At 40.3% G+C, this 16,563-nt stretch overlaps 1 protein-coding gene across 8 annotated transcripts in view; it reads left to right on the top strand.

The window, feature by feature from the left end:
- ATG4C (autophagy related 4C cysteine peptidase) overlaps window positions 1–15,386 on the top strand; it is a 118,294-nt gene extending 102,908 nt beyond the window's left edge. For all 8 annotated transcript variants that reach the window (XM_017962082.3, XM_017962083.2, XM_021942374.1 and 5 more), the window contains one exon: window positions 15,156–15,386. In XM_017962082.3, the coding sequence (XP_017817571.1) occupies window positions 15,156–15,371 (216 nt within the window). In that variant the 3' untranslated portion in view covers window positions 15,372–15,386. The remainder of the gene's footprint in view (window positions 1–15,155) is intronic.
- Window positions 15,387–16,563: the final 1,177 nt, after the last annotated feature.

Consider the following 16,563-nt stretch of genomic DNA (forward strand, 5'->3'; position numbering starts at 1 on the left):
CTATATGGCTGCTACTTCCAAACTGATAACTCCAGCTTGGATCTCTCCCCTTAACTAACTGCTTGACATCTCCAGTTGGCCATCTGGTAGGCATCTCAGATTTAACACAATCAAAGCCAAGCCCCGTTTGCACCCTCCTGCCCCCAAAAGCTACCTCTTTTACAGTCTTCTATCTCAATGAATGGCAAGGCTGTCCATTCATTTGCTCAGGCCAGAAACCTTGGAGTCATCCTTGATTTCCCTCTCTCTCATTCTCACTCTTTGTGTCCATTCTATCAGCAATGGTCTTGCAGCAGAAATTGCCAGCACTCTCCCTCCCATCTAGAAGTCTCTATCTTCATTCTTTGCTTTACATTTCTTCATAGCACTTATCACCATCTGGAAATCTTTGTTTTATTTGTTTGCTTATTTATTGTGTTTTCCCCCACAACATGTAGATGTCTAGAGAGCAGGGATTTTTGTGTATTTTGCTTACTGTTGAATCCTAGCATCTAGAACAGTGCCTACAGCATCTTAGACCTCAGTAAATATTTGTTAAACGAATGAACGAAGTACTTAGAGTGGTTCCTAGCACATAATGAATGCCCAATAAATGTAAACCACTATTTTATCCCAATTATAAAGTTGCATTGTACATAATACAGTATAACTCCATGTAAAAAGGCTCCTTATGCATATTAATAATCCTATAATTCTATACAGTAAAATCTTTTATTATTTTACTATAGCCTCAAAATATATCCTTTGGGATTACCCCAGTACTTCACCATGATTTGTATGTGTATATCCTCAGTAAATGTTTGGTGAATAAATCAAGTGTCTCAGTTTTTGACTTGAGAATTCCCTTTTTGGAAAATCAAGACTAATGGCCCAATATTCTTTGGGACTAGCTTCCTGATTAAAACTTTTCAAGACAAAAGCAAAAATGATGGTAAGAATTTATGAGTTGAACCCCTGGACAGTTCAGCCACTGTTCTCTAGTGCATTTGTGACCTTTAACCCCATTGTGAGAATGTGGACTCCCTTCCTAGGAAAATGCACATGCAGAGGGAATTTTACATATTTTATATCTAATGTTATATATTTTGTAAAGTTTACCTATAATTTAAAGCAATTCATAGATTTCCACCCATGAAGTTAGGCTCTAGGAAGGACTTCCTGTTGTGATTTCAGCCCTTTCCTTCTGCCCCTGCTGCCTCCACCCCTTGGAGTTTACAGTGCCTTTTTCATTGTCCGCATCTCTTTCTCCCTCTCTCAGGGGCCCGGGAGCTGGCCACAGGCACTTTAGGAGGCCGAGGTGGGTAGATCGATTTGAGCTTAGGAGTTTGAGACCAGTCCGGGCAACATGGCAAAACCCCATGTCTACTAAAAATATTCTAAAAAGTAGCTGGGTGCAGTCCCAGCTACTTGAGAGACTGAGGTGGGAGAATCACTGAGTCTGGGGGGGTCAAGGCTGCAGTGAGCTGAGATCATGCCACTGCACTCCAGCCTGGGCAACCAGAGCGAAACCCTGTCTCAGAAAAAAAAAAAAAAAAAAAAAAAAAAAATTCCCCTTCTTCTATTTGTCTTTGTTCTTAGCCCTGGGTTCCTTTTACTTAACTTAAAATTACTGAGCAATTTCAAGTGTTTTAATTTTGTTTTCTACCATAGAATCCTTTTGTCATGTCAATTCAACAAATACCTGAGAGCTCCACTGTGTGCTAAGCACTGTGCCAAGTACTAGGGATTTGTAGAGGAATATTACTTGGTTCTTACCTTTGAGGAGCCCAAGAAGGTAGAGAAGGCAGGCATGTAAATAATTGCATTTCTTTTTTTTCCCTTAGAGATGAGGTCTTGCTATGTTGCCCAGGCTGGAGCGTGGTGGCTATCCACAGGAACAATCATAGTGCCCTGCAGCCTCAAACTGCTGGGCTCAAGTGTACCTCCTGCCTCAGCCTCTCAAGTAGCGGGGACTACAGGTGTGTGCCACCACACCCAGTTTACATTTCAATATGGTATAATAAATGCTATAATGGGACCATGTACAAAGGTACAGAGGTAGCATAGGAGGAAATGATTAACTCTGAGAGATGGGGTGGGTTGGGGAGGAAGTGAAAACGTTTCATAAAAGGTTATGCCCAAGCAAACCTATTATAAATGGAAACATATAAATAGGAGTTTTTCCAGTATATAACGTGGGTTCTGGAGAGGGTGAAGGCATTTCAGACAGAGGGAACAGAATATGCAAAGGCACATAGATGCATAATAGCATACTGTGTATAGAAAATTACAGATAATTTGGTATTGTTGAAGCACAAAGTGTGTGTGTGTGTGTGTGTGTGTGTGTGTGTCAGGGGTTGCTGGTATGTATGCGGTCACAGAACATGAGGCTGCAGGGCTTTTCATGCAGCATTAAGAGCTGTTACTATTTTATGTAGTGGGGAGCTATTTAAGAAAAGGAGCTTGGGTCTGTAATATTTGTGCTTTCTGAAAACTACTCTGCCTGCTCTATAGAGGATGTATTAATGAAGATAAGAGTGGAGGGATGGAGTCTACTTGAGAGGCTATCGAAAGAGTCCCTGGGTAGGATGATGATGATGGTAGAACCCTCTACCTTTGAACAAGCTCTATCAGAAAATTTTACATTATACCAAGTCAAAATTGGCATTCTGTCATTTGTTCTGGTTATATCCCATAAGAGCATACAAATATGATTCTTTTTCAAGAAGTCTTACTCAGGAATTAGAAATGACTTTTGTATCTCCCCATGTTTCCTCATTTCTTGCTGCCCTTTGTGAGATATAGTTCTGGACCCCTTACCACCATGGTCCTGATCCTTGGACATGCATGGAATATCAGTGTTACTCTTAGGATACAGCCCCAACAATCTATTATAACACTGTGCACATGGTCTGGCCACAAAAATCCAATGATCCTAATATGTCTTTTCATCAGTGCAACCTGAGGTGTTTAGTTTAGTTTTTTTTTTTTTTTTTTTTAGCAGCCAAATCATTGTCACCTGCTGAATCTCTGGTCGCCAAAACCCCAAGCTTTCTTATCTGTCTACCCCATCCAGTTCAATTGATATTTATAATCTATGTATAGGACTTTATATATATTCCTGTTAAATTCATCTTCTTGGGTTTGTAGACCCAGAGTTTTTTTGTTATGAAAATTTGAAACAGATCCAAGATTCAAAAGGATTATATTAGCCATGCCTTTAGATTTGTGTCATCTGCAATGCTTTCTTCCTTTACCTTGGTTACCTCTAGTTGAATCCTTTTTTTTTTTTTTTTTTTGAGATGGAGTCTTACTCTGTCACCCAGGCTGAGTGCAGTGGGTCTCTGCAACCTCTGCCTTCCAGCTTCAAGAGAGTAGCTGGGATTACAGGCATGTGCCACCATGGGTCCAGTTAAGTTTTGTATTTTTAGTGCAGATGGGGTTTCATCACTTTGGCCAGGCTGGTCTCAAACTCCTGACCTCAGGTGATCTGCCCGCTTTGGCCTCCCAAAGTGTTGGGATTACAGGCGGGAGCCACCATGCTCAGCCTAGTTGCATCATTTTTATTTTATTTTATTTTTAAGACAAGGTCTGGTTCTATCACCCAGGTTGGAGTGCAGTGGTGTGATCTTGTCTTACTGCAACCTCTGCCTCCTGGGGTCAAGCTATCCTCCTACCTCAACCTCCCAAGTAGCTGGGACTACAGGCACGTACCACTACACCTGGCTAATTTTTTGTTGTTGTTGTTAGAGACTGGGTTTTGCCATGTTGCCCAGGCTGGTCTTGAACTTGTGAGCTCAAGTAATCCACCCACCTCGGCCTCCCAAAGTGTTGGGATTACAGGTGTGAGCCACCGCGTCAAGCCCTGCATTCTTTCTTTTTTTTTTTTATTTTGAGACGGAGTCTCACTCTGTCACCAGGCTGGAGTGCAGTGGTGTGATCTCGGCTCACTGCAACCTCTGCCTCCTGGGTTCAAGCAATTCTCCTGCCTCAGCCTCTTGAGTAGCTGGGACTACAGGCGTGTGCCACCACGCCCAGCTAATTTTTGTATTTTTAGTAGAGATGGGGGTTTCCCCATGTTGGCCAGGATGATCTCTCTCTCTTGACTTCATGATCTGCCTGCCATGGGCTCCCAAAGTGCTGGGATTACAGGTGTGAGCCACCGCACCTGGCCATTCTTTCTTAACATTCATCTGTTTATACTCCTTTTTTGTCTTGAATTTTCCTAATTTCAGTGTAGCTGAGGAACTTTAATTGATGGTTTGTTCTGCTGCTGAAACTGATGTGGCTCCACACTCCATTGCCCCTCAACCTCTGTTGTTTCGGCCACTGTCCTGCTGTCACTCTTGCAGATATGGACATATGCATATGGATATATCTTTGGCCTTTGGCACTCTGCTTATTCCCATGTTGTTGCTGATGTTGTCATCATTCATTTTACCTTCTGGTCATCCTCGTACTTCCTCTGCTCCAGCAGACCTACACTCAGATCGGGGAAGCCTCCACTTCTGAGATTTGTTGTTCTTTAATTGTATGCCACAGAAAGAATAAGGCTTTATTGTGTGTGTGTGTGTGTGTGTGTGTGTGTGTTTAAAAATTCATCAGTGTTATAGACCTTATTTATTTCACTCCACCTTTAGGCTTTTTATAGGCTCCCTAACTCTCCACAGGATTCCTTCAAGTGTTGGCCAAAAGACAGTATTACTTATAAGTAACAGTTATAAACTCTGTTGGGAAATTGGCATATAGTTGGTATTCAGTGTCCAGAATATAGGACCCCAAATGGTCACTTCCCACCAGCCCTCCACTAATGTCCCTGGCTTAAACTGGTGACCATCTACTGCCTTAAGATAAATTCCCCCTCTTCCTCTATTCTCTCCTGTCAGAGAATGAGGAGTTGAAGAATGACACTTGTCCCCTATCCTTAGCTAAGGGTCTTTGTCCTAGAAGTGAAAAATCAGTTCCAAGCTCTATGGTTTCTTTTCAGACTATTGCCTTTTCACACAAACAGAATTTGCACTGGGAGCTCTGAGATGCATGAATTCAGAGACGGGTTCCCAGAATGCTCTCTGTTCCCATCTGTGACACTCATTGCATCTCCTTGATTTAATGTGTGTGCTTCATTCATCCTAAGAGACTTGCATTTGCTTTTTCTCTTCAGATCTGACTATAGATACCTTTTTTCACCTTGGCAGTTCTGACTTAATCTCCCTTAGCATAGCTTTCCTTCTCTATAACAGGAAAAGAATAATACTCGTTTCCCTCTTCAAAGGGTTTTTCAAAGGATCAGATGAAATATTATAGGTAAAATCATTTTACAAACTCTAAGGAACTGTGCAGGTATTGTTATTTACTGGAATCATCCATGATCCAACTTAGCTCTAAGGATCTGACTTGGGTCACGGGCAAACATGTGACCAATGGGAAGAAGAAGGTTAGTCCCTTGTGGGCTACAAGACTCTGACAGGGTCAGAATCACCAAATTTTAGAGTAGGATGGGGACTAAGAGATCACTTGGTCCAACCCCCTCATTTTGCCAATGAAAAATCAGACCAGAGAGGAGCAGTGGACTTGCCTTATTCATCACTCGAGATTTGCTTGGGTCAGAGATCTGCAACGGAAGTCACAATTCCAAAGCTGGAGGAAGAGAGGGGCCAGCCAGCCATCAGAAAACATGTCTTATTCCTCCCTAGGTCAGGGACACCATCAGCCTTTCTTTAGGGTGGAATATTTTTTAACCTTTTTTCTTGCCTTGACAGAAATGTCAGGCCTCCTCTGGTTCACAAGCTCCTCAAAGACCTACCTGTTTCCTTTTATCGAATAGGATTTCCCAAGCAAACACAACTATGTTGTTGTTTGTCTCTCAGTAGCTCTGCTGTGCAGGGAATGAGGGCTCCACTCTTGATCAGCCCAGAGACTCCAGTGCCAAGCCTCTGATATATAGTGCAGGGACTGCAGGGCATCCGAGTTGTAACAAGAACAAGATGAGCTTGTGGCCTCGGGCTTCTAACCTGCTCCTCAACCCACACTTCATAGAAAGTTATTACACAAGAGTTAGACTAAATCAAACCAAACTGCAATGTTTGCGTACTGTGGCCCATTTTCAGATCTCATTGTATCTCACCACTAGTCCCTCAGAAAACCAGTTGGGAGCAGAACAAAACGACCCAATGATAATTTAGTTGTAGGTCTTTAAAAATGAGTCCAACTGATTTATTTTGAAATTTCAGTTAAGCATGATGTCAAGAAAATCTCTCTGGCTATTTATCATCTTTTTTTGCTCTTAGCATAGTCCGAGTAGGCAGAATAAAATTAGAAACTGGCTATTCATATACTTCCCAGTTTTTGGTGTAGGCTGATATTGTTACTAGACTATCAGAATGTTGAGATGTTTTGCTGATAATTTTCTGCCAAAAGAATACCCATCACCCATCATAGCAAGGAAGGCCTTTATTATGCTATTTACTTTCTTTATTGGCAATGTTATACAGGTGCTGTAGGAAGAAGAGGTATAACAGATGATCTAAAGATATACATTTCACTTCAGTTAGACCTACCACTCCCATTTCTCGCAAACACCACAACCTGAAAGCCTGAAAAGTTGGATTTTTTCCTTCGTAGCTTTGAACAGTAGATACAAGATCTATCAAGTTTTTGAATCATAAAAGAAATAAAAGCTATGTTCATTGTTGTTAAGTATATGTTCATTGTTGTTAAGTGTATTTTGTAGGATGGTTTTGAAAACTCTGGTAAATATGGAAAGTCTCATTTAATCCAGTAATCAGACCATTACTAGAGTCTACAAGCATTTCTTGTGCGTGACAGTGCTGCTTTTAGAAAATCCTTTAGTTCCAACTATGAAGCATTGCAATGTTTCAGAATCATTCAGGGTTAAAACTGGGAGAGATCACCAAGCTGTATGAAGAAGCAAACTGAGACCACACAGACAGGTGATTTCACTTGAGGTCACAAAGCCAGCTACCAAAAGCCACAGCTAGAATTCACGTTAGACTTGTTCTCTTTACATCTCATATATGGCTCTTCTCTTGTTAGATCTAAGATGACAGACAGGAAAACCAAAAGCAAATAATTTTGCATGAGCAGAGACAAAAGTTAATGGTTTTATGCAAAACCCAAAGGCCACTAAGAGAAAAAAACAGTCAAACCAAGCAGCCAGCCTTTTAAGGGGAAAGGAGAGGCTGCCAAGGCCAGGGAAAAGTTATTATGGAGCTGGATTGAAGATAAGAGTAGAGTAGGCTCTTTTGGCGTCTGTGGACTGAACACATCTATGGGGCAGGAACGAAATATTTTCATGATAACTTTTTTAATATTTCTACTTGTTTCCCATCCTTAGGAATCACAGTGAAGCTTCAAGTTGCTGTGCTTTGGCAAAATTAAAGACTAAGATGCTGCTATAGAGTTTCTCTACCTCTGCCATGGTCGGCATCCTACTCTGTTCTGTGGAGGTGCTGCCATCAGTTATCTCCTGATGCAGAAAGTCAATGAGTCTATCGACTGGTCTTTACTAACACCTTCTGGGTCCTCAGCCCCAAAGACACAGAGTATCACATCATCACCACCCTTGGGGAGAACATAATCTGTTTCAGAAGTTTCAAGAGATATTAGCATCTTGAAATTATTTGCAAATTTCCATGTATATATGCATATCTTTGAGGACAGGACTATCAGATTATTAGAGGAGTCCATGATTCAGAAGAAGTTAAGATTAACTGATCCAGTCGGAGAGACAAGCTAATTTACAGAATCTGCTAAACAAGAACAGTGGTATATAATACACTTGTAAGATCAAGGTGGGTCAGTGTGATCAGGGACTGCTTCCAGGTTGAGATAGGATTTTTAGGTGTGTCTTCAAGGGTAGAAGACGTCTGGGTAGGTAGAGAAGAGAGGGCAAGTGTGCCTGACTGGAAGGACACAGTGGATTGGAAACTAAAATTAATTTAACAGAATGTTGATTATACATTCAGCACCTTTCTACATGTGATCTCATTAAATCTGCACAACAAGCCAGCTAAGTGGAGATTATCATCTCTATGTTACAGGTAAAAAAAGATTCAGGAAGGGTAGGAAACTTGTACACAATTGGGAAGTTTGCAAAGCCAGGTTTCGAACCCAGGTCATTTGACCTCAAAACCTTTGTTTTTCCCCCCACCCCACTGCTCTGCAATAGCTGTAGCATAAACAAAGTAATGACAAATGAATGAGCATGGCACAGATGGGTAAGGGAAGGAATATGCTTGACTGGAGGGAAGGGTTCTTGTTGAGAAGCAGGGCTTACATGGTAATAGATCTTGTCAGGTGAGGCTTTATTAAACACTTACTATGCACCAGTCATGGTGCTAAACTCTTTATCTCATTTAATCCTCAAATAACTCTATGAGGGGATACCATTATCATCCTCATTTTGCACCTGGGGTGCCTGAGGTTATAAGTAATCTGTCTAGGCTCACGCTGACAATGGGGAGCTGAATTAGAAGGAGTTGAAATTCAAACGTAATCCATTCGCCTCCAGAGAAAACACTGTAGAAATATACTAGAAAACTAACCTTGTGTAAGTGTTTATGGTGTGCCAGGTACTCTGCTGAGCACTTCATACACATCTTTTTTTTTTTTTTTTTTGAGACAGAGTTTCACTCTTGTTGCCCAGGCAAGAGTGAAATGGCGTGATCTCAGCTCACCACAATCTCTGCCTCCCGGGTTCAAGCGATTCTCCTGCCTCAGCCTCCTGAGTAGCTGGGATTACAGGCGTGTGCCACCATGTCCAGCTAATTTTGTATTTTTAGTAGAGACGGGGTTTCTCCATGTTGGTCAGGCTGGTCTCGAACTCTTGACCTCAGGTCCTCCCGCCTCGGCCTCTCAAAGTGCTGGGATTACAGGCATAAACCACTGCACCCAGCCCACATCATCTCATTTAATCCTCACAGAAACCCTGTGAAGGAGACTCATTATTGTTTTCTCTATGTTATAGAACAGAAGTGAAGTCCCAGGTGAACTGAAGCTCAGGGAGATTTAGAAGCTAGTCGAAGGTCACAGAGTTTGGCCAGGCTGGGATCTAACCCTGGTCCTCTGGCTCTGGAACCTGGACTCAGAGCTCCTATGGTACAAGCCAGAGATTCAGGGAGTGGAGGCTAACAGACACTTCTAACTGCTCCCTATGCTCCCACTAGATTCCGAATCTTCTCCTTGTTGGTTCTTTTTCATGCTGCTTAGTGGTTCCCTCATTACTTCAGATCTTCATATACATGGGGCCCAAGTCACTATTAAAAGAGGGCCTGGAATGAATGTGTTTTATTGTGTTATGAATGGAGGCAATGTGATTAAGACCTCCTTCATTCATCAAACAGTTATTGAGCCCTTACTTAGGGCATTTCAGGGTGTTGGGAAGACAGGAAGGTAAAGATACAAGAAAAAAAAGTACTTACCCTCCACGATTGCACAGTCTTGTGAAGAGAATAGGCACATCAACCAGTAATTAAAATGCAGTGTGATAATTAATGTGACAGAGGTAGATAGGGACAGAGTAATGTCAGAACATAGAGAAAGGGTACCTAACTCAGAATGGAGATGAGGACATTGGTGGGATTTGGGGAAGATGTTTCAAAGAAAGTGACACTTCTAGTAATTGTTTTTGTTTGTTTTTAGAGAGGAGGTCTCACTCTGTCGCCCAGGCTGGTGTGCAGTGACAGGATCACAGCTCACTGCAGCCTTGAATTCCTGGGCTCAAGCGATCCTCCTACCTCAGCCTCCTAAGTAGCTGGGATTACAGGTGTGTGCCACTATGCCTAGCTAATTAAAAACTTTTTTTTTTTTTAAGAGACAATGTCTCAGTATATTGCTCAGTTTAGTTTCAAACTCCTGGGCTCAAGCGATCCTCCTGCCTCAGCTTCCCAAGTAGCTGGGATTACAGATATGAGCTACCATGACTGGCAAATTTCTGTTTTTGAGCTCAGGTTTTCTTGTATGACATTTTGAAGTTATTAGTTTAAAATGGTCAGCACAATGTCATTTTATCTTATACACACACACACACACTTGGTTTCTATGTCACACTACTTATACTTTCTTTTTTTTTTTTTTTTTGAGACAGAGTCTCACTCTGTCGCGGAGGCTGGAGTGCAGTGGCGCGATCTCAGCTCACTGCAAGCTCCGCCTCCCAGGTTCACGCCATTCTCCTGTCCCAGCCTCTCGACTAGCTGGGACTACAGGCGCCTGCCACCACACCCAGCTAAGTTTTTGTATTTTTAGTAGAGATGGGGTTTCACTGTGTTAGCTAGGATGTTACACTACTTATACTTTCATTGCACAACTGCTTTCTTAAACTTAAAAAGTCAACACAAAAACAATGATCTGTGAACACAACATTTGCTACTTGTAGTGCTTTTGCTGGCTATATTAGATTTTCTATTCTGAAGGCTTTGAACGCTTCCCTTATTTCACCAAAGCAACATGCACGGTTGATGAAGCACTGAGTCAAGGTTATCTCTCATCACGTCTCTTTTAAACCAAGGGATATTTTCAAGGTCTTTCTATATTATTACTTTTAGATTTAAAAAACCCTCAGCTTTATTGTAATTTATTTACATATAATACATTCAGTTTTAAGTATAGAGTTTCATGAGTTTTTGACGAATGTATACAGTTGTGTAATTACCATTGCAACCAAGAAATAGAATATTTCCAAAACTGAAAAACTTCTCTTGCGCCTTTTTTCAGTCACTGGATTCAGTCTTAGTAGTGAGAGCTGCAGCGAGCTCTCTCCTAACTTGTAGTGAGAAGTCAAACAGCTGGAGAGAGAACGACCAATCTAAGGAACTAACATTGATTGAGCACTTTCTAGATGCCTTACCTAAGCATATGTACAGAGATTTAGTTATACCCCCTCCCAGCCCCAAGAGGGTATTATCTCCATTCTACAAAAGAGGAAACTAAAGTCCCAAGAATGTAAATAACTTACTCAAGGCCATTGAGCTAGAAATGGTGGAGCCAAGATTCCACCCAAGTTATGTTTCCTACAAAATTACCTTCCCACTGCTAACAGAGGGAAAGATATAAAGAGGAAAAGATATAAAGAAAATGGGAAGCCAAATGCTTAAGACTAGATACTGTCTGATCCTATTTATATGAAATTCTAGAAAAGGCAAAACTAGTGACCAAAAGCAGATCATTGGTTACCAGGGGTCGGGGGAGGGGGTTAACTGCAAAAGGGCATGAAGGAATTTTTTTAGGTTATGGAAATGTTCTATATCTTGATTATAATGGTAATTATGCAACGGGATAAATTTGCCAAAATGCATCAAGCTGTGCACTTAAAGTTGAATTGCATTATATATACATTATATTACAATAAAGCTGGGTTAAAAATTTTTAATGACAACAATAAGAAAAGACTTTGGAAATATACCTTAGTGTAAAAGTCATAGCAACATTATCACATCGTTAAAATGTCACTTTTGTCATATCAAATAATAAGAGTATGGAAATTTTTTTGTGTAACTTGATGCTAAAATTTTTAAAAATCTGGCAAAAATAAATCAGTGCTCACTATAGCTTTGAAATAAAATCAGTAAACTTTGTTTTCTTACACAAAATGAACAATTCAATATACATATTTCTGAATCTGTTGCAAACGTCTGGTGAACGAGGGTCTGATTAAGCATGATCCAAAAAGAGCTTGCAAGTAGAACTGTTTACTAACATTTCAATTTCTATGCCTCATTTATTAGACTTAGAATAAAAAGGTGAGAGGGCTGTTTGGGATTGTCTTTAACCTTGATGATATTTCCACTGAAGCAGCATAATGGCTCTTAATTGCTTAAGTGAAGAGAACATGTTGACGTGTCCTTCTTTGGGCTGAGAGCTTAGAGCCTAAACCATTATGCTAATTCAAGCATTATATACACCAAAGTATTTATGGGACTGACACAAGTGATGTTGCAGGTAAAGGGCTGTGAAATGGTCTGTAAACAGAGAGAATTGATTTGAGGCCCAAAAGCAGTGCTGTTAAAAGTCACAGCCATTGAACAGCCAACCCTACAATTTCTATCCAGATTGTCAAACTGGGTCAGACAGTGTCAGCAGGGCTGCCATTAGAGATCAGATGGGTGGTTTAATAATATGTAAACCGAGCACATAAACAGGCTTTCTCAAGGTAGAGGTCCGTCCCCGTCTGGTGTATGTGTGTATGTGTGCATGCGTATGTACATGTGCACATGCACCACATTTTCATTATGGAAACCTCACAGGGCTATACTCAATGAAATGTTAATGCACTGGTTTTTGACAAAAGAAAATCTCCCAGCAGGTATAAGTCAGACAATGCAATGTAAAGACATTTAGGAAGAATGCGAGTCCAAAATCTTAAAAGGAAGGAAGCACCATCAGATCCTTGCTCTTGATCTTCCAGGCCCTTGGCATCCTCTGTTTTTTATATCTGTTCCTACAGTAGGACTGTATAGTTTTTTAGTTAACCTCAAAATAATTCTGTAAGGCTCCTCATCACCTGCATTTTTAGCACACCTTACTTGCAACATTGAAATGATGGAATCAATTTTATGTAAACTAGGCTGTCTTTACACAGTCTTCCAAATGACATCTGGATGGCTTAGTTCCGTCTTTGTTTCAAACCTCTGAAAACCAGAATTATCTAGTTGTTTTGTCACCCAAAGTCAGAATGTAGAAGACTGTGATAGAAAATTTCCTCTCATCCCAGCTTAAAGTCAGAGGAAAAGGTCATGGTTCCTTTCCTCCTTCTTTCCAAAATAGAACAAGAAATTCTATAAACATATTAAGAGAAGTAGAGCATGATGATGAAGACCATGGACCTTGAGTTCAAATCTCAACTCTGTCACTGACTTTGGGTGAGTTATGCAACCTCCCTGTGCCTCAGTTTCTTCCTCTGTAAAATGGGGCATTGACTCCCAGGATTCTTGTGGGGATTCATAAGACAAACTGCTTAGAAAAGTGCCTGGCACAGAGTAAGCATTCAAAAAATGTTAGCATTACTGATAGATATTTGGCCTCATAAACTTTTGATATCATTTGTCTGTTTTAAGTACCTGTTTTTACTTCTTGGGGTTCACAGAAATTATTAATATTCTAGGGAATCTATTGAATATGTTTGGTATTTAAAAAACAAAACAGCTCATTGTTAACTCACTTAAGGTCTCCAGTGAAGGTTTTCTGCTGTAGGCTCAGGTTCCACCATAGGAGCACATCTTTCTCATTTGGTTTGTGTTGGTGCCACTTAGGATGGCACTCTCCAGGAAGGGAATAACGGTGACATCATGTGCTAATTTATTTGGGTTAGTTAAATTCTTCAGGACACTCTTTTTGGATAAGAACCTCTGAGATACGTTTCCTCTTAGTAGAGTGGCATCTTATGTTAATGTGCTGCTATTCCAAGCCAAGTTTTAGTGTAGAGCTCTTCTTATACTGGCTAATAGTTTTAGTTAGAACATTTTTTTTCTAGGTAGAGACCTGCTCAGGTCAGGAAATTTGATGAGTTTCAGAATCATGAATGATGGTATTTAAAATGACACAGTATGAAATCAAGACATAGCCTAACCATCCTGTGGTTTTACTGCCCTTTGAACTGTCTTCCTTTAGAATGTGACTTAATGAAAGACAAGATTTTGATTTAATTTTGGTCAACTGATCAGATTTGGAGTGGATCATATTGTGGTATCTTCTAAGGGCTTAACATGTGGAACCATACCAAAAATTATATAACTTATATGATTTATGGTTTCCAAAATGTTGTTTTAAAATTCTTAATATGTCACATATGTGTATTTCAGAAAATACTTTAAAATGCACATTTGACATCCCTTAACTGTAGACATAAAAGTTTCCCCAATTTTGTCACAACATTTTTAGTTTTGAATGTACATAAGATGTTCAAAGAGTTGAGAGATCTGATCTGCAGTCTTGATGCCATCACTAACAGGCAGTGGGACCTTGAGCAAGTCCCTCCACTGGTCTGTGCCTCCATTCCCCATCTGTAAAGGGGATCACTGGTTCCTATCTCCCCCCACAGATGTAGTGAGGCTGGTCATGTGGCAAAGGAGGCACCTGGAACAAAGAAATGTTTTATGCTGATGCTTTCTGTAGCATCATCTTGGAGCCTCAAGTCTTGTTTAAATAAAGGAGAAACAGGGACAAAGAAAGTGATCATACCAAATATTATCTATGAACATACATACCTTTGTTTCAGAGACATTTTATTAGCCCCTGGCTCGATACAAATCCAATAATAGGACCAGAGATCATTTCTAGAGACTATTTTGTTTCAATCTTTTTCATAGGCAGGGCTATGCCCAATAATTCTGAACCAGTAGGAATCTAGCTTATTTATAAAAAGTATCTAACAGATTTCACAGAGTCACACAGGAACCCATTCAGAGATTTTGTAATTAAGGCCAGCACTTCCTCGATAAAGTGTAAAACAAATCAGAATGGTCCCAAAGAATAGCTTTGTAGATTGCACCCTTCCCTTGGCAAAGTGAAAGAGATGTATACACAGCTTGAGCTGGTTCTGAGATCCCCTTAGGCCACAGAGAAAAAGCCTTTAAGTCTATCAGGGATGACAAATAGATTTCAGCATGAGTGTCAATTCTGATGGATTAGTGGTAGTTGCCTGGAGCAAGGTGTTTGAGGACTCTTGAGGCTCTGTCCAGGATCAGCAGGAAATAGTGCCATGATCTATTAGCAATGCCTGCCATGGTGAAGGGGTGGAAGAAGGGAGCAAGGGCAGCATTTTTGCCAGGATTTACCCTTCCAAACTTGTATATTGTGCATTCCTCCCTGTTGCTCATTTTTCTCGGTTGAAGTTACTTGAAGGCTACCAAACCAGTACCAATCTAGGTTAATACACAGTAGATGTTTTCTTCTACCTGCATCACATTTAATGCTTTCATATACATTTAGGAAATATCATGTGCTCTTTTTTTTCCCTTAAGAGCCTGAAACTTTTACTTCACTGAACAAATACATTGAGCATTTACTATGTATGGGCATGTGTCAGGCATGTATGGACAAGTGAACTGTTTTATTTATTATTTATTAATTAAATAAAACATACAAAAACTCACTAAAATCCCTAAAAATGTTTCACGCTCAATAAATATGAACTATCCTTCTCTTATGTCTTCTGTATACAGGATTTGGCTAAACATGTTCCGGCTCTCAGCATTCTTTCACCCCTCCCTTCAGAGGAAACATGGAGATGCCCTGACTTGGAGTTGAGAGATTGGTCTGTGGTCCTGATGCCATCACTAACAGGCAGTGGAACCTTCAGCAAGTCTCTCCACTGGTCTGTGCCTCCATTCCCCATCTGTAAAGAGGATCACTGGTCCCTATCTCCCCCTGGGATGTAGTGAGGCTTGTCATGTGGCAAGGGAAAGCACCCGAGACAAAGGAATGTCTTATACCAATGCTTTCTGTAGCATCATCCTGGATCCTCAAGTCCTGCTTGAAATTGAATAAAGGAGAAACATAGGGACGAAGAAAGAGATCACACCAAATATTATCTAAAAACATTTAAACATTACATTTAAAGAATTGAAAATATTAAGGGGGGAGGTAAGAGACAAGGATTTGGCCAAAGTCTGGATATGTTGAGTCAAATAGGCCTCAGTTCTAATGTAGCTTCTGGAACTGACACATTCTTTGGAAAGTTACATAACCTGTTATAAACCTCCATTTCCTTATCTGTGCAATGGGGACACTCATAGCACCCCCTCAGAGAGCTGCATGTTAGAATAAATAATGATGTAAAAAGCTTAGTACTTTAACTGGAATATAATAAGATTTCAATATATTTTAGCTACTATTATATTGCTTGGCAATGCTATTTGGATAACACACAGGAATATGTTTTATTTTTATGGTTCTAATTCTTCATATTTGTTAACGATTACCAAGTGCCATTACAGAGCTTCCCAGTGCCTTGCACAGCCAGCATTTTGGAGAATCCTAGTAAATAATGTTGTTGGAATGACTTCTCATTTAAACCTCACAGAAACTTTGAGAGATGGATATAGATATCACTGTGGAGGACACTGAACCTTAGAGAAGCTAAGTGACTTGCCCAAGGTTACAAAGCTAAGAAGTGGCCATGCCCAGACCTGGACTTGAGTCCAGAGCTTCTGCCTTCAAATTCTATGAAATATTCATCTCATGATGATATGTGTACTACATCACAGTTCTTTCCATTTAATGTATTATTTCAACAGTTTAATGTATTCTAGAATGCTTACTGTGTTAGAGGATGTAACACAAAATTCAAGGAAAAAGGAGGCACGTGGTTAAAAATCAAAAACAAAAAATGTCTCAGACCAACCCAAAGAATTAAAATTTGTAACCATTTCCTTTTTCTCACCTGAATTTTCTGGAAAGGATCATTCAAATTTGGCCTGAGCATTAAAAATAAGCAAAAACAAAGCCAAAAAGGACATCTAAGAGGTATGAGCAGAGATAGTAAATTGCCCTCACCATTTACGTGTGGATATTTTAATACACAGGCCCAGAAATAACAACAGAGTCTGGCCTCTTAGGGTCTTCTTTCCC

The sequence above is a fragment of the Papio anubis genome, chromosome 1, assembly GCF_008728515.1.
Source record: "Papio anubis isolate 15944 chromosome 1, Panubis1.0, whole genome shotgun sequence".
NCBI classification, from domain to species: domain Eukaryota; kingdom Metazoa; phylum Chordata; class Mammalia; order Primates; family Cercopithecidae; genus Papio; species Papio anubis.